This window comes from Salmo trutta, chromosome 29, assembly GCF_901001165.1.
Source record: "Salmo trutta chromosome 29, fSalTru1.1, whole genome shotgun sequence".
NCBI classification, from domain to species: Eukaryota; Metazoa; Chordata; class Actinopteri; order Salmoniformes; family Salmonidae; genus Salmo; species Salmo trutta.
In genome coordinates, this window is record NC_042985.1 from 5,773,947 (window position 1) to 5,800,659 (window position 26,713).

The 26,713-nt window shown below is 42.9% G+C and overlaps 1 protein-coding gene across 2 annotated transcripts in view; it reads left to right on the top strand.

The window, feature by feature from the left end:
* The window catches only part of LOC115166808 (neuronal acetylcholine receptor subunit alpha-7-like), a 43,952-nt gene that overhangs the window by 11,798 nt on the left and 5,441 nt on the right, over window positions 1-26,713 (top strand). Inside the window, exons 2-6 of one of the 2 annotated variants that reach the window (XM_029720642.1) lie at window positions 5,643-5,782; window positions 9,016-9,060; window positions 11,586-11,695; window positions 13,598-13,677; window positions 26,011-26,178. In XM_029720642.1, coding sequence (XP_029576502.1) covers window positions 5,643-5,782; window positions 9,016-9,060; window positions 11,586-11,695; window positions 13,598-13,677; window positions 26,011-26,178 — 543 coding nt within the window. Of the gene's footprint in view, window positions 1-5,278; window positions 5,783-9,015; window positions 9,061-11,585; window positions 11,696-13,597; window positions 13,678-26,010; window positions 26,179-26,713 lie in introns of those variants that run through there. The other variant, XM_029720641.1, reaches the window with a different exon arrangement.

Sequence of the window (26,713 nt, forward strand, 5' to 3'; positions counted from 1 at the left end):
CACTCGGGACGTGAACTGGGGGCCTCGATCTGAGACGATATCCTCGGGCACCCCGTAGTGCCGGAAGACGTGGGTGAATAAGGCTTCCGCAGTCTGCAGGGCCGTAGGAAGACCGGGTAACGGAATCAGACGGCAGGACTTAGAAAACCGGTCCACAACGACCAGGATCGTAGTGTTGCCCTGAGACGGCGGGAGATCGGTCAAGAAATCCACCGCCAGGTGGGACCATGGTCGTTGTGGAACCGGGAGGGGTTGTAATTTCCCTCTAGGCAGGTGCCTGGGAGCCTTACTCTGAGCGCACACCGAACAGGAGGAGACATAGTGCCTCACGTCCTTCACCAAGGTGGGCCACCAGTATCTCCCACTAAGACCACGCACCGTCCGCTCAACCCCTGGGTGACCCGCGGAGGGAAGCGTGTGAGCCCACCGAATCAGCCGATCGCGAACACCGAGCGGAACGTACTTACGACCCACTGGACACTGCGGAGGAGTAGGCTCCGTCCGTAACGCCCGCTCGATGTCCGCGTCCACCTCCCAGACCACTGGTGCCACCAGGCAGGAGGCTGGAAGGATAGGCGTGGGCTCGGTGGACCGTTCCTCGGCGTCATGGAGACGAGACAGTGCGTCGGCCTTAGTGTTCCGGGAACCTGGGATATACGAGATGTTAAACCGAAATCTCGTAAAGAACATCGCCCACCTGGCTTGACGCGGGTTCAGTCTCCTCGCCGCCCGGATGTACTCCAGATTGCGGTGGTCAGTCCAGATGAGAAAAGGGTGGCGCGCCCCCTCAAGCCAATGTCTCCACACCTTCAGGGCTCTGACCACAGCCAACAGCTCCTTGTCCCCCACATCATAGTTACGCTCCGCCGGACTCAACTTCCTAGAGAAGAAGGCGCAGGGGCGGAGCTTGGGGGGGGCGCCCGAGCGCTGGGACAGCACGGCTCCTACCCCAGCCTCGGACGCGTCCACCTCCACTATGAAGGGCAAAGAGGGGTCCGGGTGCGCCAGCACCGGGGCGTCGGTGAACAAAACCTTCAGACGACTAAAGGCCCTGTCCGCCTCCGCGGACCACTGCAACCGCACCGGGCCCCCCTTCAACAGTGAGGTAATGGGAGCCGCCACCTGCCCAAAGCCCCGGATAAACCTCCGGTAGTAATTGGCAAATCCCAAAAACCGCTGCACCTACTTACGCACGGCTGATTACGGCCAATTACGCACGGCTGAGACGCGGTCACATTCCATCACTACCCCTGATGAGGAAATGCGATACCCCAAGAAAGAGACGGCTGGTTTGGAAAACTCACATTTCTCAGCCTTGACGTATAGGTCATGCTCCACCAGTCGCCCAAGCACTTTACGCACCAGAGACACATGCTCGGCGCGTGTAGCGGAGTAGACCAGAATGTCATCGATGTACACCACCACACCCTGACCGAGCAGGTCCCGGAGAATCTCGTCCACAAAAGATTGAAAGACTGCGGGAGCATTCTTTAACCCATACGGCAAGACGAGGTACTCATAATGGCCAGATGTGGTACTAAATGCAGTTTTCCACTCGTCCCCTCCTCGGATACACACCAGATTATATGCGCTCCTGAGATCCAATTTCGTGAAGAAGCGCGCCCCGTGAAATGACTCCATCGCCGAGGCGATGAGAGGTAGTGGGTAACTGAAACCCACTGTGATGGCATTTAGACCTCTATAGTCAATGCACGGGCGCAAACCTCCCTCCTTCTTCTTCACGAAAAAAAAGCTCGAGGAGACGGGTGAGTGAGATGGCCGAATGTATCCCTGCCTCAAGGATTCAGTGACGTATGTCTCCATAGCCGCTGTCTCCTCCTGAGACAGGGGATAAACGTGACTACGAGGGAGGGCAGCGCCCACCTGGAGGTTTATCGCACAGTCTCCTCGTCGATGAGGTGGTAATTGGGTCGCCTTCGTTTTACTGAAGGCGATAGCCAAATCGGCATATTCTGAGGGAATGTGCACGGTGGAGACTTGGTCTGGACTCTCCACCGTAGTCGCACCGATGGAAACTCCTATGCACCTGCCCGAGCACTCATTTGACCACCCCTTAAATGCCCTCTGTCCCCACGAAATCTTAGGGTTGTGAGTGGCTAGCCAGGGAATCCCTAGAACCACTGGAAACGCTGGGGAATCGATGAGGAAAAGACTAATCTGCTCCTCATGACCCCCCCGCATTACCATGACCAGAGGTACAGTGACCTCCCTGACCAGCCCCGACCCTAGTGGTCGACTGTCTAGGGCGTGTATGGGGAAGGGTTGGTCCAACTGGACCAAGGGAATCCCTAACCTAGCCGCGACCCCACGGTCCATAAAACTCCCTGCTGCGCCTGAATCGACTAGCGCCTTAAACCGGGAGTGAGGGGAGAAACAAGGGAAAGACACTGACACATACATGTGACGTACAGGGGGCTCTGGGTGAGGCTGGTGCTGACTCACCTGAGGTGTCAAAGGAGCGCTCTGCCTGCCGTCTGGACTCCTAGGGGAGTCTCCCCAGCACCGGTCCACAGTGTGCCCTCTGCGACCACATGAGGTGCAGGAGCGACCCCCCCCCTCCAGTCTTCCTGGCTGCTGCCCCCCCTATCTCCATAGGCGTGGGAGCAGGAGGGCTGGAGGGTGGAATGAGCAGGGCCCGGGTCGGACGTCCGCGGGCGGCCAGCAGATTGTCCAGTCGGATGGACAGATCCACCAGTTGGTCCAGTGTGTGAGTCGTGTCCCGACAGGCTAATTCCCGGCGGACGTCCTCCCTCAAACTACAACGGTAGTGGTCTATAAGGGCCCTCTCATTCCACCCTGCTCCCGCGGCCAGGGTCCGGAACTCGAGAGCGAAATCCTGCGCGCTCCTCGTCTCCTGCCTCAGGTGAAACAGCCGCTCACCCGCCGCTCTCCCCTCCGGGGGATGATCGAATACTGCCCAAAAGCGGCGGGTGAACTCTGGGTAGTTGTCCCTGGCTGAGTCCGGACTGTCCCACACGGCGTTTGCCCATTCCAGGGCCTTACCCGTGAGACAGGAGACGAGGACGCTGACGCTCTCCTCCCCCGAGGGAGGGGGACGAACGGTCGCCAGGTATAACTCCAACTGGAGTAAGAAGCCCTTACACCCAGCGGCCGTTCCATCGTACTCCCTGGGGGGGGCGAGCTTCACCCCACTGGTACTGGGAGCTGTGGGTGCTGGGGGGGGGCGCAGGCTGTTGGACTGCCGCGTTCGAGGGGCCGAGAGCGCGTCGGTCCCAGCTCTCCAGGCGCGCCAACACCTGATCCATGGCGTTACCCAGCCGGTGGAGCAGGGTAGAGTGTTGATCCACGGTTTCCTCCATGGACATGGCTGGCGCTGAAGCTCCTGCTGACTCCATTACGTTTTGGGTACGTGATTTCTGTCACGCTTGTGTGTAGTGGGTGAGGAATCAAATGCAGGAAGCTGCGATGCAGGGTAGTGGCTTTAATAAGCACAACGGAAAAAATACAAGCCTTCCCAAACACAGCGATCAAAGCGCACAACAAAACAAGGTGCCCCAAACACGGGGGACAAAACAAGGATCGATGGCAGCTAGTAGTTCGGCGACGACGACCGCCGAGCCCCGCCCGGCCGAGGAGGGGCGCCACCATCCGTCACAGTCGTGACAACTACAACGACCATCATCATTACTACTACTACCACCACCATTACATCAATAATACAACTACCATCATCATTACTACTACCACCACCTTTACATCAATACTACAACGACCATCATCATTACTACTACTACTACCATTACATCAATACTACAACTACCATCAGCATTACTACTACCACCACCATTACATCAATACTACAACTACCATCATCATTACTACTACCACCACCTTTACATCAATACTACAACTACCATCATCATTACTACTACTACTACCACCACCCTACATCAATACTACAACTACCATCATCATTACTACTACTACAACTACCATCATCATTACTACTGCTACTACCACCACCATTACATCAATACTACAACTACCATCATCATTACTACTACTACCACCTTTACACCAATACTACAACTACCATCATCATTACTACTACTACCACCACCATTACATCAATACTACAACTACCATCATCATTACTACTACCACCACCATTACATCAATACTACTACTACCACCACCATTACATCAATACTACAACTACCATCATCATTACTACTACCACCACCATTACATCAATACTACAACGACCATCATCATTACTACTACTACCACCACCATTACATCAATACTACAACTACCATCATCATTACTACTACTACCACCACCATTACATCAATACTACAACTACCATCATCATTACTACTACCACCACCATTACATCAATACTACAACTACCATCATCATTACTACTACCACCACCATTACATCAATACTACAACTACCATCATCATTACTACTACTACCACCACCATTACATCAATACTACAACTACCATCATCATTACTACTACCACCACCATTACATCAATACTACAACTACCATCATCATTACTGCTACTACTACCACCACCTTACATCAATACTACAACTACCATCATCATTACTACTACCACCACCATTACATCAATACTACAACTACCATCATCATTACTACTACTACCACCTTTACATCAATACTACAACGACCATCATCATTACTACTACCACCACCACCATTACATCAATACTACAACTACCATCATCATTACTACTACTACTACCACCACCATTACATCAATACTACAACGACCATCATCATTACTACTACTACCACCACCATCATTAAACTGCTATCATTACCATCACCCTACTACCCATACCACTACTATTTGGAATAATAATCACAACAATAATAATAATAGTAATAACAATAATACCAGTAATAATAATAATAATAGTAATAACAATAATACTAATAATAAGTAAGTTACTGTTTACTATGCAGATGTTATTATTCAGTGTCCCTCAAGGATTAGGCTGTCAAATATTTTGGTCCAAATTCAAATTGGGATGTCGATTTTTTTATAATAACATTTTTATTGCCTACAATGCTTTTTCTTTGAGTGCATTCATTGCCATATAAAACATTTCCATATAAAAAATTTGCTCTCATTCTCTCTCTCTCATTCTCTCACTATATTGGAGATTAAACGAAAAAGTGTATGGTCCATCTGCTGATCTAGTTTACAGCATTATCTCATTCTGCTGCTCTAGTTTACAGCATTATCTACTTTTGTTGCTCAAGATTACAGCATTATCTAATCTTGCTGCTCTGGTTTGCAGTGTTATCTCATTATGCTACTCTAGTTTAATGTATTATCTAATTTTGCTGCTCTAGTTTATAGCATTATATCATTTTGTTGCTCTAGTTTACAGCATTATCTTATTTTGCTTTGGGTCATGCATGTGACAGAGATAGTGAAAGGAATTAGTAAAAAAGCATGACCATTTTTTACCACACTGTGGTTAACAAGACATGTTATTTTCGACTGTACAACAGGGACTACACATCTACGCAAAGTCTATCGATCTTCAGAGAAGACCAAGCACATTTTAAAACAGAGGCTCAAATGTCTACATCTGTTGTGTTTTTTCCCCTGGCAGTGTCCCTCCAAGGGGAGCCCCAGCGGAGGCTGTACAAGGATCTTATGGCCAACTACAACCCACTAGAAAGGCCAGTGTTCAATGACACCCACTCCCTCACCGTCAACTTCAGCTTTAGTTTGATGCAGATCATGGACGTGGTGAGTTACTGTGGTACGCAAGTTAACAGAGCTGAGATTTTTGTGCTAGCCCAACACTAACAGCCGTGATTCAACTCAAATCAAGGGTGATTAGTTGTCTTGTATTATCAGATGTGTTAGCCCTGGGCTAGAACAAAAATGTTCACCTCTGGGGTCCTTCAGGAATGGATTGAGTAACACTGGGTTGTTGTATTACTTTATTCTCTGATGATACAAACTGACATGTTGATCTATCTCTCTCTGATGATACAAACTGACATGTTCATCTATCTCTCTATCATGTTACAAACTGACATGTTCATCTATCTCTCTATCATGCTACAAACTGACATGTTCATCTATCTATCTCTGATGATACAACCTGACATGTTCATCTATCTCTCTGATGATACAAACTGACATGTTCATCTATCTCTCTCTGATGTTACAAACTGACATGTTCATCTATCTATCTATAATGATACAAACTGACATGTTCATCTATCTCTCTCTGATGATACAAACTGACATGTTCATCTATCTCTCTCTGATGATACAAACTGACATGTTCATCTATCTCTCTCTGATGATACAAACTGACATGTTCATCTATCTCTCTCTGATGTTACAAACTGACATGTTCATCTATCTCTCTGTCATGTTACAAACTGACATGTTCATCTATCTCTCTCTGATGATACAAACTGACATGTTCATCTATCTCTCTCTGATGATACAAACTGACATGTTCATCTATCTCTCTCTGATGTTACAAACTGACATGTTCATCTATCTCTCTCTGATGATACAAACTAACATGTTCATCTATCTCTCTCTGATGATACAAACTGACATGTTCATCTATCTCTCTCTGATGTTACAAACTGACATGTTCATCTATCTCTTTCTGATGTTAAGTATTGACATGTTCATCTATCTCTCTCTGATGATACAAACTGACATGTTAATCTATCTCCCTCTGATGTTACAAACTGACATGTTGATCTATCTCTCTCTGATGTTACAAACTGACATGTTCATCTATCTCTCTATCATGTTACAAACTGACATGTTCATCTATCTCTCTCTGATGATACAAACTGACATGTTCATCTATCTCTCTGTCATGCTACAAACTGACATGTTCATCTATCTCTCTCTGATGTTACAAACTGACATGTTCATCTATCTATCTCTGATGATACAAACTGACATGTTCATCTATCTCTCTCTGATGATACAAACTGACATGTTCATCTATCTCTCTCTGATGTTACAAACTGACATGTTCATCTATCTCTCTATCATGTTACAAACTGACATGTTCATCTATCTATCTCTGATGATACAAACTGACATGTTCATCTATCTCTCTCTGATGATACAAACTGACATGTTCATCTATCTCTCTATCATGTTACAAACTGACATGTTCATCTATCGCTCTCTGATGATACAAACTGACAAGTTCATCTATCTCTCTGTCATGCTACAAACTGACATGTTCATCTATCTCTCTCTGATGATACAAACTGACATGTTCATCTATCTCTCTCTGATGTTACAAACTGACATGTTCATCTATCTCTCTATCATGTTACAAACTGGCATGTTCATCTATCTATCTCTGATGATACAAACTGACATGTTCATCTATCTCTCTCTGATGATACAAACTGACATGTTCATCTATCTCTCTCTGATGTTACAAACTGACATGTTCATCTATCTCTCTGTCATGTTACAAACTGACATGTTCATCTATCTCTCTATCATGTTACAAACTGACATGTTCATCTATCTCTCTCTGATGTTACAAACTGCATGTTCATCTATCTCTCTATCATGTTACAAACTGACATGTTCATCTATCTCTCTCTGATGTTGCAAACTGACAAGTTCATCTATCTCTCTCTGATGATACAAACTGACATGTTCATTAATCTCTTTGTCATGCTACAAACTGACATGTTCATCTATCTCTCTCTGATGTTACAAACTGACATGTTCATCTATCTCTCTCTGATGTTACAAACTGACATGTTCATCTATCTCTCTATCATGTTACAAACTGACATGTTCATCTATCTATCTCTGATGATACAAACTGACATGTTCATCTATCTCTCTCTGATGATACAAACTGACATGTTCATCTATCTCTCTCTGATGTTACAAACTGACAAGTTCATCTATCTCTCTCTGATGATACAAACTGACATGTTCATCTATCTCTCTCTGATGTTACAAACTGACATGTTCATCTATCTCTCTGTCATGTTACAAACTGACATGTTCAGCTATCTCTCTATCATGTTACAAACTGACATGTTCATCTATCTCTCTCTGATGTTACAAACTGCATGTTCATCTATCTCTCTATCATGTTACAAACTGACATGTTCATCTATCTCTCTATCAGGTTACAAACTGACATGTTCATCTATCTCTCTCTGATGATACAAACTGACATGTTCATCTATCTCTCTATCATGTTACAAACTGACATGTTCATCTATCTCTCTCTGATGATACAAACTGACAAGTTCATCTATCTCTCTGTCATGCTACAAACTGACATGTTCATCTATCTCTCTCTGATGATACAAACTGACATGTTCATCTATCTCTCTCTGATGTTACAAACTGACAAGTTCATATATCTCTCTCTGATGATACAAACTGACATGTTCATTAATCTCTTTGTCATGCTACAAACTGACATGTTCATCTATCTCTCTCTGATGTTACAAACTGACATGTTCATCTATCTCTCTCTGATGTTACAAACTGACATGTTCATCTATCTCTCTGTCATGTTACAAACTGACATGTTCATCTATCTCTCTCTGATGATACAAACTGACATGTTCATCTATCTCTCTCTGATGTTACAAACTGACAAGTTCATCTATCTCTCTCTGATGATACAAACTGACATGTTCATTAATCTCTTTGTCATGCTACAAACTGACATGTTCATCTATCTCTCTCTGATGTTACAAACTGACATGTTCATCTATCTCTCTCTGATGTTACAAACTGACATGTTCATCTATCTCTCTATCATGTTACAAACTGACATGTTCATCTATCTCTCTCTGATGTTACAAACTGACATGTTCGTCTATCTCTCTCTGATGATACAAACTGACATGTTCATCTATCTCTCTCTGATGATACAAACTGACATGTTCATCTATCTGTCTCTGATGATACAAACTGACATGTTCATCTATCTCTCAATGCAACAGGATGAGAAGAACCAGGTTTTAACAACCAACATATGGCTGCAGCTGGTAAGACATTTTTCCATTTGCTTGTTTTAACACGTTTAATTTACACTATATACTATACTGTACTATACTGCACTATACTATACTGTACTGTACTGTACAATACACTAGATTACACTACACTATACAATATTATACCATACTGCACTACACTACACCTCCATCTATCTTGCAAATTGGTCAACTCAGGAACAATAACTAAGCTACTCAGTCACACAAAACTGAATGAAGATGACGTTTATGTTTTATGACAGTAAGCCCTCTCCCGCTCTCGCCTCATCAGCAAACTGTATGAATGTTGTGTTGGCTGTTTTAAATCACCTTAACGAATGGACAAGCTCCAGACAGTCAGTCCTTCATAGAGCCACTCCATAGACCTTATAGATAGATGTGACCTTACTCAAGAAATAGGCTATTATAGCATCCCTCTGATAACTATCCATTGTCTGTGGCTCAACCCCCTGGTGGGGAAGACAAAGTTACATTAAGACAATGAAATCTATACAAACCAACATCCATCTCTAGACTCGGAGGTAATCTGTATGAGCACCCAGGACAGCTTGCTAAAGAAAGTCATTGAGACCGTGTTGATATTGCTACACTTACAGTACACTCATAAGGTGGTGTAACCTCTATCTGTTATGTCTGCTAACACTTATTGATTACAACATGACTGCCAACCTCCCATATAAAGAATGAAAACTGACAATACACTGGCTAAAAAGCATGAACATGTAATTATTTGACAGGGTATGCTTAGTCATGCTCCATACTAGGGCTCCGTTTGTTGTGATGTGTCATGGCATATCAAACATGACGTATGGAAACCTCACCTTGCTACACCAGGCAACAGTCTGGTGTTGTTGAAATGATAAACAGTCCACGCTACCCATCTCAAATCTCAAAGTATGATACAGGATGTGTAGGCCATTGTAAGATTCATTACCTTTTCAAACCAATCATTTACAACCCTCAAACTGATTGATAATGGTCACTATGTCCATGACTTGTTTAGTCATCCACATTTGGATTAGAATTGGAATATACATGTAACTGCCAGAATAAAGGAAACACCAACATAAAGTGTCTTAATAGGGCGTTGGCCTGCCAGAATAGCTGCAATGCACCTTGGCATAGATTCTAGAAGTGTCTGGAACTCTATTGGTGGGATGTGACACCATTCTTCCACAAGAAATTCCATAATATGGTGGTGGAAAACGCTGTCTCAGGCATCGCTCCAGAATCTCCCATTAGTGTTCAATTGGGTTGAGATCTGGTGACTGAGACACACACACACACACACACACACACACACACACACACACACACACTTTAAACCCCCAATGCTCCTTTGAGACCCCTCTTTCAAAGACACTGAGGCATTTTAATACATGACCCTAAGCATGATGGGATGTTAATTAACTCATGAACCACATTTGTGTGGAAGCACCTGCTTTCAATATACAGTACTTTGTATCCCTCATTTACTCAAGTGTTTCCTTTATTTTGGCAGTTAAATGTAGATCTTAGAAAAGATTGGAACATAGCCTTAATCCTATAAAATGTTTATTCCTTGATACAGTTGTTTATTATAGACTGGGACAGATTCTGATCTGATCTGCTCTGTGTGTTTAATAAAGACTGGGACAGATTCTAATCTGATCTGCTCTGTGTGTTTAATAAAGACTGGGACAGATTCTAATCTGATCTGCTCTGTGTGTTTAATAAAGACTGGGACAGATTCTAATCCGATCTGCTCTGTGTGTTTAATAAAGACTGGGACAGATTCTAATCTGATCTGCTCTGTGTGTTTAATAAAGACTGGGACAGATTCCAATCTGATCTGCTCTGGGTGTTTATTAAAGACTGGGACAGATTCTAATCCGATCTGCTCTGTGTGTTTAATAAAGACTGGGACAGATTCTAATCTGATCTGCTCTGGGTGTTTATTAAAGACTGGGACAGATTCTAATCTGATCTGCTCTGTGTGTTTAATAAAGACAGCAATACCCTTAGAGTCCCACAGGAGGCTGCTGAGGGGAGGACGGCTCACAATAATGCATTGCATTTAATGGAATGGTATCAAACACATGGAAACCAGGTGTTTGATGTGTTCGATAACATTCCATTTATTCCATTCCAGCTATTACTATGAGCCCGTCCCCCCCAATTAATGTGCCGGCAGTCGCCTGTGCCTTAAACATAACAAGCAGTAATACAAACAGTTAGTCATGACAAACAGCTATAGTTAACACTCCTACACTTCTTATACCCTTTAAAGATGTTCCTTTTTAACAGCTTCTCAATTGTTGCTATGCAATGTCTGATTTCCCCAGTTACCACAAAACTTTTACCATTTCCATTTTCAGATTAATCTGCATAGATGGATACATTGTTTATCAAACCATGATTAGGTTCAACAAGCGATGTGTGGCCACAGAACCTCCCACTAATGGATTTAGCTTGTCTGGAAAGGTGTGTGGAGGAGTGGTGAGAATATGATGAGTGTGTTATGTTTCTCTCTCCAGTACTGGAATGATTATTACCTGCAGTGGAATCAGTCTGAGTACCCTGGGGTGGCCAATGTGAGATTCCCTGATAGCCAAATCTGGAAGCCAGACATCCTGCTGTATAACAGGTTAGTACTATACCAGTAATCTTGGACCCCATAACCAATTATTGCTCTATACAGCTGACCAACTCCATTATTATGGCCTCTAATGTATTACCAAGCAGGACTTATATAGTTTGTAAGACAGGTGTTGAGCTCATAGCTCTTGTACATGAAATGCTTTTGGACATATTGCCATATGACAGTGTTGATTTGAGGAAATAAATTGGAAATGGAAATGTACAATACACAGATTATAATAGCATGAACTGCTTCTTTAGGAGCCAGCCTGATCTCGTGAGCTCACAGAATGATGTGCATTTTAAGTAAGGCTGGCCAGCAAGGCTATTCTTCATGTAAATAAAGTCAGAAAAAAGCAAAAGAGTATTTCACCAAAAATGCAGATTTCCATATGCTATTGTATACCATTAACCCTCATAGGCTTTCTTCAAGGACAATCACAGTGATGAAAATGTAAATAAATGTAAATAAAATGGTAACAGCAGAACCCCCTGCCTGTTTCCCCCTGCAGAAAACAACATTCTCACCCCTATCTGTCACTGTTCTATTGAACAAAGCCTTAGCTTCACCCCAGTCGATTACATTCCACTATGGTGACTTTTTGCCTCCCGTGGAATGGCAACTCTTTTAACTTGAGCTCACCTTCCTCCATTCCTATTGAAACCGCTGGGAGTTCATTTGGAGGAGTGCATTATGTGTTGCGAGAGACAGAGCTCTACACTGACTAGGCCATCTCTAGGGGAATGTAGCTGTTGCTATGCTGCAACAAAGGAACCATACTTCAGGTCTTCTATCACACTGTAACCTAGAAAATAATGAGACAGGAATACTAATTTCGAAGGCAGGCATATCTTTTTAACGTTTTAACACCAGCTACAGTATTAGAATTGATACAGTACATTTTCTTTGCCATGTAATCCTTTGTGAGTAGTATGAATGGAAGTGGAGCTACATCATGATTAACAGTCTATGTTGCTCTAGTGATTTATAGCCGTATGATTCATGATCATGGTTTTCACAGCTCAAGGTCATACTACCACACCAATAAAAGACTGTTGTGTTGCTGTCTGCACATTAATGTAGTGGGTCCCAACCCTCTTGTAAGGAAGGACCTGTCTATACATTAATGTAGTGGGTCCCAACCTTCTTGTAAGGTCCTGTCTATACATTAATGTAGTGGGTCCCAACCCTCTTGTAAGGGCCTGTCTATACATTAATGTAGTGGGTCCCAACCCTCTTGTAAGGGCCTGTCTATACATTAATGTAGTGGGTCCCAACCCTCTTGTAAGGGCCTGTCTATACATTAATGTAGTGGGTCCCAACCCTCTTGTAAGGGCCTGCCTATACATTAATGTAGTGGGTCCCAACGCTCTTGTAAGGGCCTGCCTATACATTAATGTAGTGGGTCCCAACCCTCTTGTAAGGGCCTGCCTATACATTAATGTAGTGGGTCCCAACGCTCTTGTAAGGGCCTGCCTATACATTAATGTAGTGGGTCCCAACCCTCTTGTAAGGGCCTGTCTATACATTAATGTAGTGGGTCCCAACCCTCTTGTAAGGGCCTGTCTATACATTAATGTAGTGGGTCCCAACCCTCTTGTAAGGGCCTGTCTATACATTAATGTAGTGGGTCCCAACCCTCTTGTAATGGCCTGCCAACCGCTCCGTGCAAGCACACCTAATTCCACTAGTCAACCAATCAGAACATCTAATTCCACTAAGCAACCAATCAGCACACCGAATTCAACTAGTCAACCAATCAGCAAGGCAATCATTAGTTAAATCAGCTGTGCTACTGTAGTGTTGTAATGTAACTCGTATTTGGGATGGCTGGGCATCCCCAAGGAGCGGGTTTGGGAACGACTGCACTAACGCCCACTTACTGAATACATCCATGTTCTCCCATAGTGCCGACGAGAGGTTTGATGCTACCTTCCATACCAATGTGTTGGTCAACTCCTCTGGGTCCTGCTCCTACTTGCCTCCAGGTAAGTATAGCTCAAGTACCATCCCTGGATATCTATATTCAATACCTTCCACATTAACTCTGTTTTCCCAAGTCAGTTCCACTGAACCATAAAAGCTCACCTTCTATGGTTTTGACCTGTTCAGTTGGCTGGGTTCTAAGCTAGATGCCCTCAATCTCACCCAAATGATCATGGAACCTACCAGGTACAACCCCAAATCCGTAAACACGGGCACCCTCATAGATATCATCCTGACCAACCTGCCCTCTAAATACACCTCTGCTATCTTCAACCAGGATCTCAGCAATCACTGCCTCATTGCCTGTGTCTGTAATGGGTCCGCGGTCAAACGACCACCCCTCATCACTGTCAAACGCTCCCTAAAACACTTCAGCGAGCAGGCCTTTCTAATCAACCTGGCCCGGGTATCCTGGAAGGATATTGACCTCATTCCATCAGTAGAGGATGCCTGGTTATTCTTTAAATGTGCTTTCCTCATCATCTTAAATAAGCATGCCCCGTTCAAAAAATGTAGAACTAGGAAACAGATATAGCCCTTGGTTCACTCCAGACCTGACTGCCCTTGACCACCACAAAAACATCCTGTGGCGTTCTGCATTAGCATCAAATTGCCTCCGTGATATGCAACTTTTCAGGGAAGTTAGGAACCGATATACACAGGCAGTTAGGAAAGCAAAGGCTAGCTTTTTCAAACAGAAATTTTCATCCTGTAGCACAAACTCCAAAAAGTTCTGGGACACTGTAAAGTCCATGGAGAATAAGAGCACCTCCTCCCAGCTGCCCACTGCACTAAGGCTAGGAAACACTGTCACCACCGATAAATCCACAATAAATGAGAAATTCAATAATCATTTTTCTACGGCTGGCCGTGCTTTCCACCTGGCTACCCCTACCCCGGTCAACAGCTCTGCACCCCCCACAACAACTTGCCCAAGCCTCCCCTATTTCTCCTTCACCCAAATCCAGATAGCTGATGTTCTGAAAGAGCTGCAAGTTCTGGACCCCAACAAATCAGCTGGGTTAGACAATCTGGACCCTCTCTTTCTAAAATTATCTGCCGCAATTGTTGCAACCCCTATTACTAGCCTGTTCAACCTCTCTTTCGTATCATCTGAGATCCCCAAAGATTGGAAAGCTGCTGCGGTCATCCCCTCTTCAAAGGGGGAGACACTCTAGACCCAAACTGTTACAGACCTATATCTATCCTACCCTGCCATTCTAAGGTCTTCAAAAGCCAAGTTAACAAACAGATCACCGGCCATTTCGAATCCCACCGTACCTTCTCCGCTATGCAATCTGGTTTCCAAGCTGGTCATGGGTGCACCTCAGCCACGCTCAAGGTTCTAAACGATATCATAACCGCCATCGATAAGAGACATTACTGTGCAGCTGTCTTCATTGATCTGGCCAAGGCTTTCGACTCTGTCAATCACAACATTCTTATCGGCAGACTCAACAGTCTTGGTTTCTCAAATGACTGCCTCGCCTGGTTCACCAACTACTTCTCTGACAGAGTTCAGTGTGTCAAATCGGAGGGCCTGTTGTCCGGACCTCTGGCAGTCTCTATGGGGCTGCCACAGGGTTCAATTCTTGGGCCAACTCTTTTCTCTGTATACATCAATGATGTCGCTCTTGTTACTGGTGATTCTCTGATCCACCTCTACGCAGACGACGCCATTCTGTATACTTCTGGCCCTTCTTTGGACACTGTGTTAACTAACCTCCAGACGAGCTTCAATGCCATACAACTTTCCTTCCGTGGCCTCCAACTGCTCTTAAATGCAAGTACAACTAAATGCATGCTCTTCAACCGTTCGCTGCCGCACCAGCCCGCCCGACTAGCATCACTACTCTGGACGGTTCTGACTTAGAATATGTGGACAACTACAAATATCTAGGTGTCTGGCTAGACTGTAATCTCTCCTTCCAGTACCTTTACTTGCACATTCATCTTCTGCACATCTATCACTCCAGTGTTTAATTTCTAAATTGTAATTATTTCCCCACTGTGGCCTATTTATTGCCTTACCTCCCTAATCTTACTTCATTTGCACACACTGTATACAGACTTTTCTATTGTGTTATTGACTGTACGTTTGTTTATTCCATGTGTAACTCTATGTTGTTGTTTGTGTTGCACTGCTTTGCTTTATCTTGGCCAGGTCGCAGTTGTAAATGAGAACTTGTTCTCAACTGGCCTACTTGGTTAAATAAAGGTGAAACAAAAATTAAAATAAAAAAGTTTTCCGTAGGAACAGTGGCTTGCGAAAGTACTCACCCCCCTTGGCATTTTTCCTATTTTGTTACCTTACAACCTGGTATTAAAATAGAACTTTGGGGTGTTTGTATCATTTGATTTACACAACATGCCTACCACTTTCAAGATTTTTTTATTGTGAAACAAACAAGAAATAAGACAAAGAAACGGCAAACTTGAGCGTGCATAACTATTCACCCCCCCAACGTCAATACTTTGTAGAGCCACCTTTTGCAGCAATTACAGCTGCAAGTCTCTTGGGGGTATGTCTCTATAAGCTTGGCACATCTAGCCACTGAGATTTTTGCCCAATCTTCAAGGCAAAACTGCTACCGCTCCTTCAAGTTGGATGGGTTCCCCTGGTGTACAGCAATCTTTAAGTCATACCACAGATTCTCAATTAGATTGAGGTCTGGGATTTGACTAGGCCATTCCAAGACATTTAAATGTTTTCCCTTAAACCACTCGAGTGTTGCTTTGGCAGTATGCTTAGGGTCATTGTCCTGCTGGAATGTGAACCTCTATCCTAGTCTCAAATCTCTGGAAGACTGAAATACGTTTCCCTCAAGAATTTCCCTGTATTTAGCGCCATCCATCATTCCTTCAAATCTGACCAGTTTCCAGTCCCTGCCGATGAAAAACATCCCCACAGCATGATGCTGCCTTCACCATGCTTCACTGTGGGGGTGGTGTTCTCGGGGTGATGAGAGGTGTTGGGTTTGCGCCAGACATAGCGTTTGCCTTGATGGCCAAAAAGCTACATTTTAGTCTCATCTGACCAGAGTACCTTCTTCCATATGTTTGGGGAGTCTCCCACATGCCTAATGGCAAACACCAAATGTGTTTGCTTATTTTTTTATTTAAGCAATGGCTTTTTTCTGGCCACTCTTCCGTAAAGCCCAGCTCTGTGGAGTGTATGGCTTAAAGTGGTCCTATGGACAGAAAGTCCATTCTCCGCTGTGGAGCTTTGCAGATCCTTCATGGTTATCTTTGGTCTCTTTGTTGCCTCTCTGATTAATGTCCTTCTTGCCTGGTCTGTGAGTTTTGGTGGGCGGCCCTCTCTTGGCAGGTTTGTTGTGGTGCCATATTCTTTCCATTTTTTAATAATGGATTTAATGGTGCTCCGTGGGATGTTCAACATTTCTGATATTTTTTATAACCCAACCCTGATCTTTACTTCTCCAGAACTTTGTCCCTGACCTGTTTGGAGAGCTCCTTGGTCTTCATGGTGTCGCTTTCTAGGTGGTGTCCCTTGCTTAGTGGTGTTGCAGACACTGGGGCCTTTCAGAACAGGTGTATATATTCTGAGATCATGTGACACTTAGATTGCACACAGGTGGACTTTATTTAACTAATTATGTGACTTCTAAAGGTAATTGGTTGCACCAGATCTTATTTAGGGGCTTCATAGCAAAGGGGGTGAATACATACACACGCACCACTTTTCGTATTTATTTATTTATTTTTAAACAAGTAATTTTTTTTCATTTCACTTCAGCAATTTGGACTATTTTGTGTATGTCCATTACATTCAATCCAAATAAAAATCAATTTAAATTACATGTTTTGCAACAAAATAGTAAAAATGCCAAGGGGCCACTGTACATATCCAGGATCAGCTTTCATAACCTTAAACATTAACTTCACTCTACTCCTGGAAAGAAAGTGTACACAAACGCGCTTTAGCCCAGCTTGAAAAAATGTATTGACCCGTTGAAGTATCCTGGTGTAAGGAATGATTTTTGGATTCACTCTACTCGTTTCAGTTACCTTGAGTTAATGTCAGGTTTCAGGGAAGATGACGCCACAGCGTGAGGCTAGTCTTGCGAGGACTATCTGACCTCCACTGCACAAGCCAAATGCACAGTCAGTCATTAGATCAATATCGTGGTAGGAAGGATGTTTTGGCTTTCAAAGCACTTTATTTATTGTTTCGTCCAACATCCCGGAACCATAATCCAATTTCATCTTTGATATCAGATGATTCTGAAAGCTCTACCACTATGTTCAATTGACCATCTGTTCTTTAAAGGGGTAATCAGCAGTAGCTACATCCATTTTTGGACTTATGAAATAAATATATGTATCCATTGATTATTTAAGAATATAACTTATAAATGCCCCATGAGCTTAGTTCAACTGTCGTACCCCATTGTAACCCAAAATATAAGTTTGTTTTACTCCAATGTTTGTAAACAAACACTCTATAGCCTCGAAACATGGTTTAAACTATAATTTTGATATCATGGCTGGTCAGTCCTTGCATCTATAGCTCTGTATATGAATTTGAGTGGTTGCATTTCTCTAGCCCCATCCCTCAGCTTTTTAGCGAAACAGTGGCTGGGAGTTTGCTTTGTTATTGTTTCAACTGCTGATTGCCGCTTTTAAAGATGTGTCCAGAGATGACAATAAACCATTCTCAACATTTAACCCAGCGTGAGAAAGAAATGCAATTGATTTTGGTTGAGCGGTATTTTTATACAGTACTTATACTGTAAATTAAATTAACCCAGTTAACCCAATCTAATATTTTCGGACATTTGATATCCATACTAAGCAGATTTTTAAACAGCTTTTCTGAAAACAACTCTGGGCATTTTCACAATTTCACAGTATTATTCCAAACTCATAGTGTGGAAATATATATTTAAAAAAAGTAGAAAATCACATTTTTGACTGCACTGGGCCTTTAAACTACATTTTTAACTGTGGTTGGGTGAGGAGTAGATTTTTTTCAGTTGCTACAATCTTCAACACTGTCATTCTTATTTTGTCTTCAGACAACACAATAACTCCAAGTATTTTTCCGTTTCTGTTTTACTTTGTACGACAGTCTGATTCCCGAACAAACTAGTTTTATTAATTGGATTACTTCGTATCCATCGAGTGTTTCCTCCGTTGCATTGATGTTCATTTGTGATGTGTTTAAAATGCATTCTACATTTTAATTCCACATCAGTGCTGCTTGGTTCATAAGATTGGCTCTGTTCATTCTGTAGAATAACATGCGTAGTTTTGACATTGGCTCTGTTCATTCTGTAGAATAACATGCGTAGGATTGAGATTGGCTCTGTTCATTCTGTATAATAACATGCGTAGGGTTGAAATTGGCTCTGTTCATTCTGTAAAATAACATGCGTAGGATTGAGATTGGTTCACTCTGTTTTTGTCAGAGGTCTGGGAAGTGGGAAGATACTGTAGTGTAAGTGAAGTCTGACCAAGCACTTAATATACTGTAGTGTAGGCAGAGCCGGTCCTGTCCTCCCTGGGGCCCTAAGCAACATTCTGCTAAGGGGCCCTCCTACCTGACCCGTGAGCCATGTAAACCGTTTACCATTGCCATACAGTCACACCTGACACCTCAGTGCTCCCACTACAATCCTCCCTCCTTTAAAACTGTTTGCTCCATCTGTCAGTCTAAGAATAAGTAAACCTATACAGAACAGACTGAGGTATAAACAAGCAATATTTATTTAATATAATATTTTCTATAGAATCTTAAGATAAGTGTATATTTACATTAACATAAATAATAAATTGTAGAAAATATAAAATATATAAAATAACAAAATATAACACTGAGCTTTGGCTCTGCTGTTTGGTAATTAGTCCAGTCCTCATAATATTATACAATTAGCTTTGTCTAAACAATGTAAACATAAGTCTATGGGCTATGGCTGCATCTATATGTCTCAAAATAGTCAAATAAAACCTACAGTTGAAGTGGGAGGTTTACATACACTTAGGTTGGAGTCATTAAAACTCATTTTTCAACTACTCCACACATTTCTTGGTAACAAACTATAGTTTTGGCAAGTCGGTTAGGACATCTACTTTGTGCATGACACAAGTCATTTTTCCAACAATTGTTTACATGACAGATTATTTCACATATAATTCAATGTATTACAATTCCAGTGGGTCAGAAGTTTACATACACTAAGTTGACTGTGTCTTTAAACAGCTTGGACAATTCCTGAAAATTATGTCATGGCTTTAGAAGCTTCTGATAGGCTAATTGACATCATTTGAGTCAATTGGAGGTGTACCTGTGGATGTATTTCAAGGCCTACCTTCAAACTCAGTGCCTCTTTGCTTGACATCATGGGAAAATCAAAAGAAATCAGCCAAGACCTCAGAAAACAATTGTAGACCTCCACAAGTCTGGTTCATCCTTGGGAGCAATTTCCAAATACCTGAAGGTACCACGTTCATCTGTACAAACAATAGTACGCAAGTATAAACACCATGGGACCACGCAGCCATCATACTGCTCAGGAAGGAACTGCGTTCTTTCTCCTAGAGATGAACGTACTTTGGTGCGAAAAGTGCAAATCAATCCCAGAACAACAGCAAAGGACCTTGTGAAGATGCTGGAGGAAACAGGGTCAAAAGTATCTATATCCACAGTAAAACGAGTCCTATATCGACATAACCTGAAAGGCCACTCAGCAAGGAAGAAGCCACTGCTCCAAAACCGCCATAAAAAAAGCCAGACTACGGTTTGCAACTGCACATGGGAACAAAGATCGTACTTTTTGGAGAAATGTCCTCTGGTCTGATGAAACAAAAACCCAAAATTGGGCCAAAATTGGCCAAAATTCACCCAACTTATTGTGGGAAGCTTGTGGAAGGCTACCCAAAACGTTTGACCCAAGTTAAACAATGCTACCAAATACTAATTGAGTGTATGTAAACTTCTGACCCACTGGGAATGTGATGAAAGAAATAAAAGCTGAAATAAATCATTCTCTCTACTATTATTCTGACATTTCACATTCTTAAAAAAAAATGTTGATCCTAACTGACCTAAGACGGGATTTTTACTAGGAATTGTGAAAAATGAAATGTATTTGGCTAAGGTGTATGTAAACTTCCGACTTAAACTGTATACAGCTATGTGATTATCTTTGGTTCACTCTACAGCCTGGGCATTTTCATTATCAGCATGGGCACCAGTCTATCTGGACTGTCTGGAAGAAATTGAGAAAGTATGTCACATAGTTAGTTAAGAAGTCATTTACACAAATGCACTTCTGCTATACAATCTTAAATCTTACTACGTGTGTAAACATTTGAATGTTTGAATTAAAATCTTACCATCAAAATATTCCTCTTCTGCACTTTCTTGAGGGAAAATCATCAACGATGTCATAATCGGACATGTGATTCCCCACGTCATGATTTATACTCATGATGGCCAGACCAATCAAACATTCCTGTGACATGGAAGACCTCAGGTAGCTTTTGATGAGCTTTAATTTTGAAAAGGTTAGGATAGAGTTCCTCCAGGTTTTTCTCACCAAGAAAGGAAAGCAGCTCAAAGGCAGTCGTCTTGTCTGATGGCAGATCAGGTCAATTCTGAATCTCGTGTGCCAGATCCATTCCACTGATGTCACAGTCATCTCTGACGGTTAGAGTGTTTTCAACGTCCACGCAGTGAGCCTTTAAAGATTCACTGGACATCTGAGAGGCAGTGCTGAAGTTCAGCAGCACTCCATATTTGGTTTTCACCTGGTTGAGTGTTTCAAATCTCTCATCCATGGATGTCACAGCAGAGTCGACCACAATGTTGAAGTAGTTGACTTCAAGGTTTTTCAGTGCATCAGTCCCTGGTTCATCAGGAGCATCATAGCTGAAATGCCTCTTGCTGTTTCTCAGTCTCTTCTCTTTCAGAAAAGCCTCCACATTAATTTCTTCACAAATGCTTTTGGCTGTTGTCTGGGCCTCAGAGAATCCAGTTTCCCGGTATGTAGTGAGGGAGGCCTTTGCATTTGAGATTAAATTCACTGTGATATCCAACTGCATTGAGGCGGATTGGAGCTTGTTCGCCTTCTGTGTCATTGTCAGTATCTCACACCATAGGACACGGCAAATCAACAAGAGGTAGGATCCAACTTCCTCTGCAAGTGCTCGTGCCTCCACTTTGGCCACAGGATCATTGATCATCTGTCTGGCTTGCAGTAATGCCTCCCGAACCTCAGAAGCCTGATACCTGATTGCATGAACGCTTTGGAGCCTACTCTCCCATCTTGTGTCACTCCGTGACTTCCCGGTTATGTTCACGTGTTTCTTCAAAACACTCCATCTTTGTGTGCCAGCTGAAAAGAAGATGAAGAACTTTCGCTAATGCCCAAAAACCCCAACTGCATCTTTTGAAGATTTGGCAGCATCTGCAATGACAAGGTTTAGAGTATGTGCTCCACATGGGACGAACACGGCTCTGGGATTTTTTTTTAGCAGTCTGGCTTTACTCCTTGGTGCTTGACCTTCATGTTGGCCCCATTATCATAAGCTTGCCCTCTGCAATCTTCAAATGGAATCTTCAGTTCGTTCGGGTTATCTAAGATGACAGTGGACATATTCAAGCCTGTTGTAACCTCAACATTCACAAAGCCGAGGAAGTGATCCTTGATCTCTGGCCTTCCCTTTAAAGCCACGCTTCTCAGAATAATGGACATTTGCTCCTGGTGACTAATGTCAGGTGTACAGTCCAAGATAATGGAGATGTACTTTGCGTCTTTCTTTCAGCCTCCAAAACTGTCATTTGTTTCTGGTCAAGAGTCTGTCCCCAACTTAGGCGCAGATCAAGTTCTCTCCACTTAATTATATTGTTTGTGTTCAGGACTACCCTCATGGTGTTTCAGAATGGTGTTGATATTTGACTAGTCATTCACGCCTTCCTTTATTATTTTGTAGTCTTTGGTAGAAAATAGCTTATAGCAAAAACAATACACAGCGTTGTTTTTGATCATCTTTTCCCATTTGACAGCTGTCTCTATAATAAGCCTGAATGGAAACCTCTTCTGAACTTGTCTATAGGGTAAGAAAAATCCAGTCCTGGTTTCAATGGACCTCTAACTCAGTCCTCATAAAGTCTGTTAAGACTGGGGGCCAATCTGCTGGGTCATTTGGTGGAGCAGCAACTGTTCTATTAGGGTCTGAGCTGCTTGTATCTGATGCTGGCTGTACACCTCTGGTTGTGTTAGTACTGGCTGAGGCTGCCTGTACTTCACCTGGGTCTGCGTTAGTACTTGCTGAAGACGGCTGTATTGGGTCTGTGTTAGTACTTGCTGAAGCCGGCTGTACTGGGTCTGTGTTAGTATTTGCTGAAGCTGCCAGTACTGGGTCTGTGTTAGTACTTGCTGAAGCCAGATGTACTGGGTCTGTGTTAGTACTTGCTGAAGCCGGCTGTACTGGGTCTGTGTTAGTATTTGCTGAAGCTGCCAGTACTGGGTCTGTGTTAGTATTTGCTGAAGCCAGATGTACTGGGTCAGTGTTAGTATTTGCTGAAGCCAGATGTACTATGTCTGTGTTAGTATTTGCTGAAGCCAGATGTACTGGGTCTGTGTTAGTATTTGCTGAAGCCAGATGTACTGGGTCTGTGTTAGTATTTGCTGAAGCCAGATGTACTGGGTCTGTGTTAGTATTTGCTGAAGCCAGATGTACTGGGTCTGTGTTAGTACTGGCTGAGGCTGGATGTGGATCAACTGAGTCTGTGCTTGTACTGGCTGATGACCCAGCATCTCCTCTACTGACAAACTTAAGCATAGCACCTGTAAATTATAGATAACAATACTATTTTATCAGCTGCATCAGGCCCATTCAAACTGGCTCCCCCAGATTTCCTTTTATACATTTTCAAGTATAATATACTATTTATTCTATGGCTTGGCTGAATACTTGATGGTTATTATTTACTGAGAGATGTGCATCCATATTGCCCAGTATTCCCAGCTAATCAACTTTTAAATTCAATATATAAATCAATAGACAATCCATTGCTTTCCATCTTACATTAGTCCAGAGTTGTAACTAAACCTTGATTGAGAGACTAGATAATCATTGTCTTGTTTTAAAATGATGTGAGCCTGTGAGGAGTGCCATCACGCCCATATTTTGTCTGGACTGGTCCCCACAGAGGTTGCTGCTGGAAAGTGCGAGTTTCATTTCGTGCACGCGCATATGAACGCATGTTCACGCGTGACACGGTTATCTTTGCCGAGCTGGAGTTTATAAACACAGTTGCCTGTTGGCGTTTATCAAACGTAATAAATAGTTGTATTTCACTCTCACTTTTGTCAGGCACAAAGTCACAGAACACAGCCCTGGAAGTGGCTGGCAAGCAAACAAGACACAGACAGACCAAGAGATGCACTGCCCAGCTAAGTTAGCAAGACAGACAGACTAGAGAGAAATGCACTGCAAGCTAGCACATCTACTTAACGTTACTGTTATCTGCTGACAAACTTGAAGAGGAGAGAACACAGGTTTACCTGATTGCTATTCCCGCAATTCACTCACATGGTGTTTTTTTTCGTGACCAGAAGGAAAGTTCCGCTTCATCCTCATCGAAGTTGTAAACATTGACACCCGCTTTGACACGAGGGGGAGGCAGGGCCCTTGCGTAATTTGTGGGGCCCTACGCAACTTGTGTAGTGAGCATATGGGGCCGCCCGCCTCTGAGTGTAGGTTCTGTCTGCCCAAGCCCCTTAATATACTGTAGTGTAAGTGCTGTCTGAACAAGCCCCTTAATATACTGTAGTGTAAGTGCTGTCTGACCAAGCCCTTAATATACTGTAGTGTAAGTGCTGTCTGACCAAGCCCTTAATATACTGTAGTGTAGGTGCTATCTGACCAAGCCCCTTAATATACTGTAGTGTAAGTGCTGTCTGCCCAAGCCCCTTAATGTACTATAGTGTAGGTGCTGTCTGACCAAGCCCTTAATATACTGTAGTGTAGGTGCTATCTGACCAAGCCCTTAATATACTGTAGTGTAGGTGCTATCTGACCAAGCCCTTAATATACTGTAGTGTAAGTGCTGTCTGACCAAGCCCTTAATATACTGTAGTGTAGGTGCTGTCTGACCAAGCCCTTAATATACTGTAGTGTAGGTGCTGTCTGACCAAGCCCTTACATACATCTATCAAGACACACAGCGTCAAAAGAGCCATGACACTGTCTTATCAACTCCGCTCCTCCGACACACACACACACACACACACACACACACACACACACACACACACACACACACACACACACACACACACACACACACACACACACACAGACACGTGCGTTTACCATGTGAGTACATCCTCAACCTGTCAGTGTGGGTGATTACTGTTCTGTTCCCTCTTACTTTTCCCTTACTGTAAGACAATACTGGGTCTCTGTACCTCAGCATCCAAATCAACATGGCTGGAAATAGCCCATTACTAGATTTCCTCTGAATTGATAGTGGCATTGTGGACAAATTGCCTCCTAACTTTTCAAAATGAACACTTGTTCAATCAGACAAACCATTATGGCACAAAGATTTATCAATGCTTTACTGCACAAGAAAGCCATCGGGTAAGACCACAATGGTTGAGCAATATGAGTGAAGAGGCAGGCAGAAACGTTGTAGAGAAGATCAGTGTTCAGAACCAAATTACATTTTCGGGCATTTGTCTTCGTGGGCCGGTCTCCATTGCATGTAAATGGAAAACCATTTTGCACTGCCTTCTCTTTTATGGCCTTTGTCTCCCGCCAGAGAGTTGTTTTCTCATCCTCTAATAGATGTATTTAATAAAGATGAAGATGTTTTATGCCTGTCTTTCTCATGATGGATTACTGGGCACTCATTCCTATTTCTCTGATTTGAGTTCTCTGTTGTGGTGTATAGGACTGTCTTTACTGTTGTTGTGCTGTAAAGGACTGTCTTTACTGTTGTTGTGGTGTATAGGACTGTCTTTACTGTTGTTGTGGTATATAGGACTGTCTTTACTGTGTTGGTGGTGTATACGACTGTTGTGGTGTATAGGACTGTCTTTACTGTTGTTGTGGTGTATAAGACTGTCTTTACTGTTGTGGGGGTGTATAGGACTGTTGTTTACTGTTGTTGTGGTGTATAGGATTGTCTTTACTGTTGTTGTGGTGTATAGGACTCTGTCTTTCATATCTTTATACCCTCTGAAAATTATCTCTCTAGCTCTAACTTTTGTTTCTCTCTCTCTCCCTCTCTCTCTCTCTCTCTCAATCCCTCCCATTTATCTCCCTCTCTTTCTCTCATCTTTCATGTTCCAACACAGGCATCTTCAAGAGCACCTGCTACATCGATGTGCGCTGGTTTCCCTTTGATCTCCAGAGGTGTGACCTGAAATTTGGCTCTTGGACATATGGGGGCTGGTCTCTGGACCTACAGATGATTGAGGCAGATATCACAGGTTACATCCCCAACGGAGAGTGGGACCTAGTGGGTAAGAGTTAGTGGCTGGCCAGTATTGGACAATATATTGTCACCACAAAACCTGGATTCTGATGGCAAGGTTGTTTGGAAGACTGCTGCCAGTCCTGTATGGGCCATATACCGGTTTTCTTCTTACAGTATGTGTTTTGGATAAAAGTGTCTAAATTACAATATTACATAAAATTGTTATTACAATAACTGTTTTGAACAAGCATGGAAGTTTGGGATAACTCACAAATATACCCAGACTATTATTTTTTTATTTTGAGTTTAACTTTCAAACTCGATGGTCAAACTATAAAAGCTAGGTCCTGTATGTACGAGTGATCACATTCAAATAAAGTAGGAGAATTAATTCAAAGGGCTTTTCCTCAGCAGTACAGATCTTTAGTGAAATTGGCTTCTACAGAATCCCTGGCAAATTGACTAATGTATTTACAAGAGAGGGGTTGTAATGAAATGCCATCCCAGTGCTGGCAGCCAGTGGTAGGCTTTACTCATTTCAATATAGTTTTTCTTGCATGTTGGACTGCTTATAAAGAAAA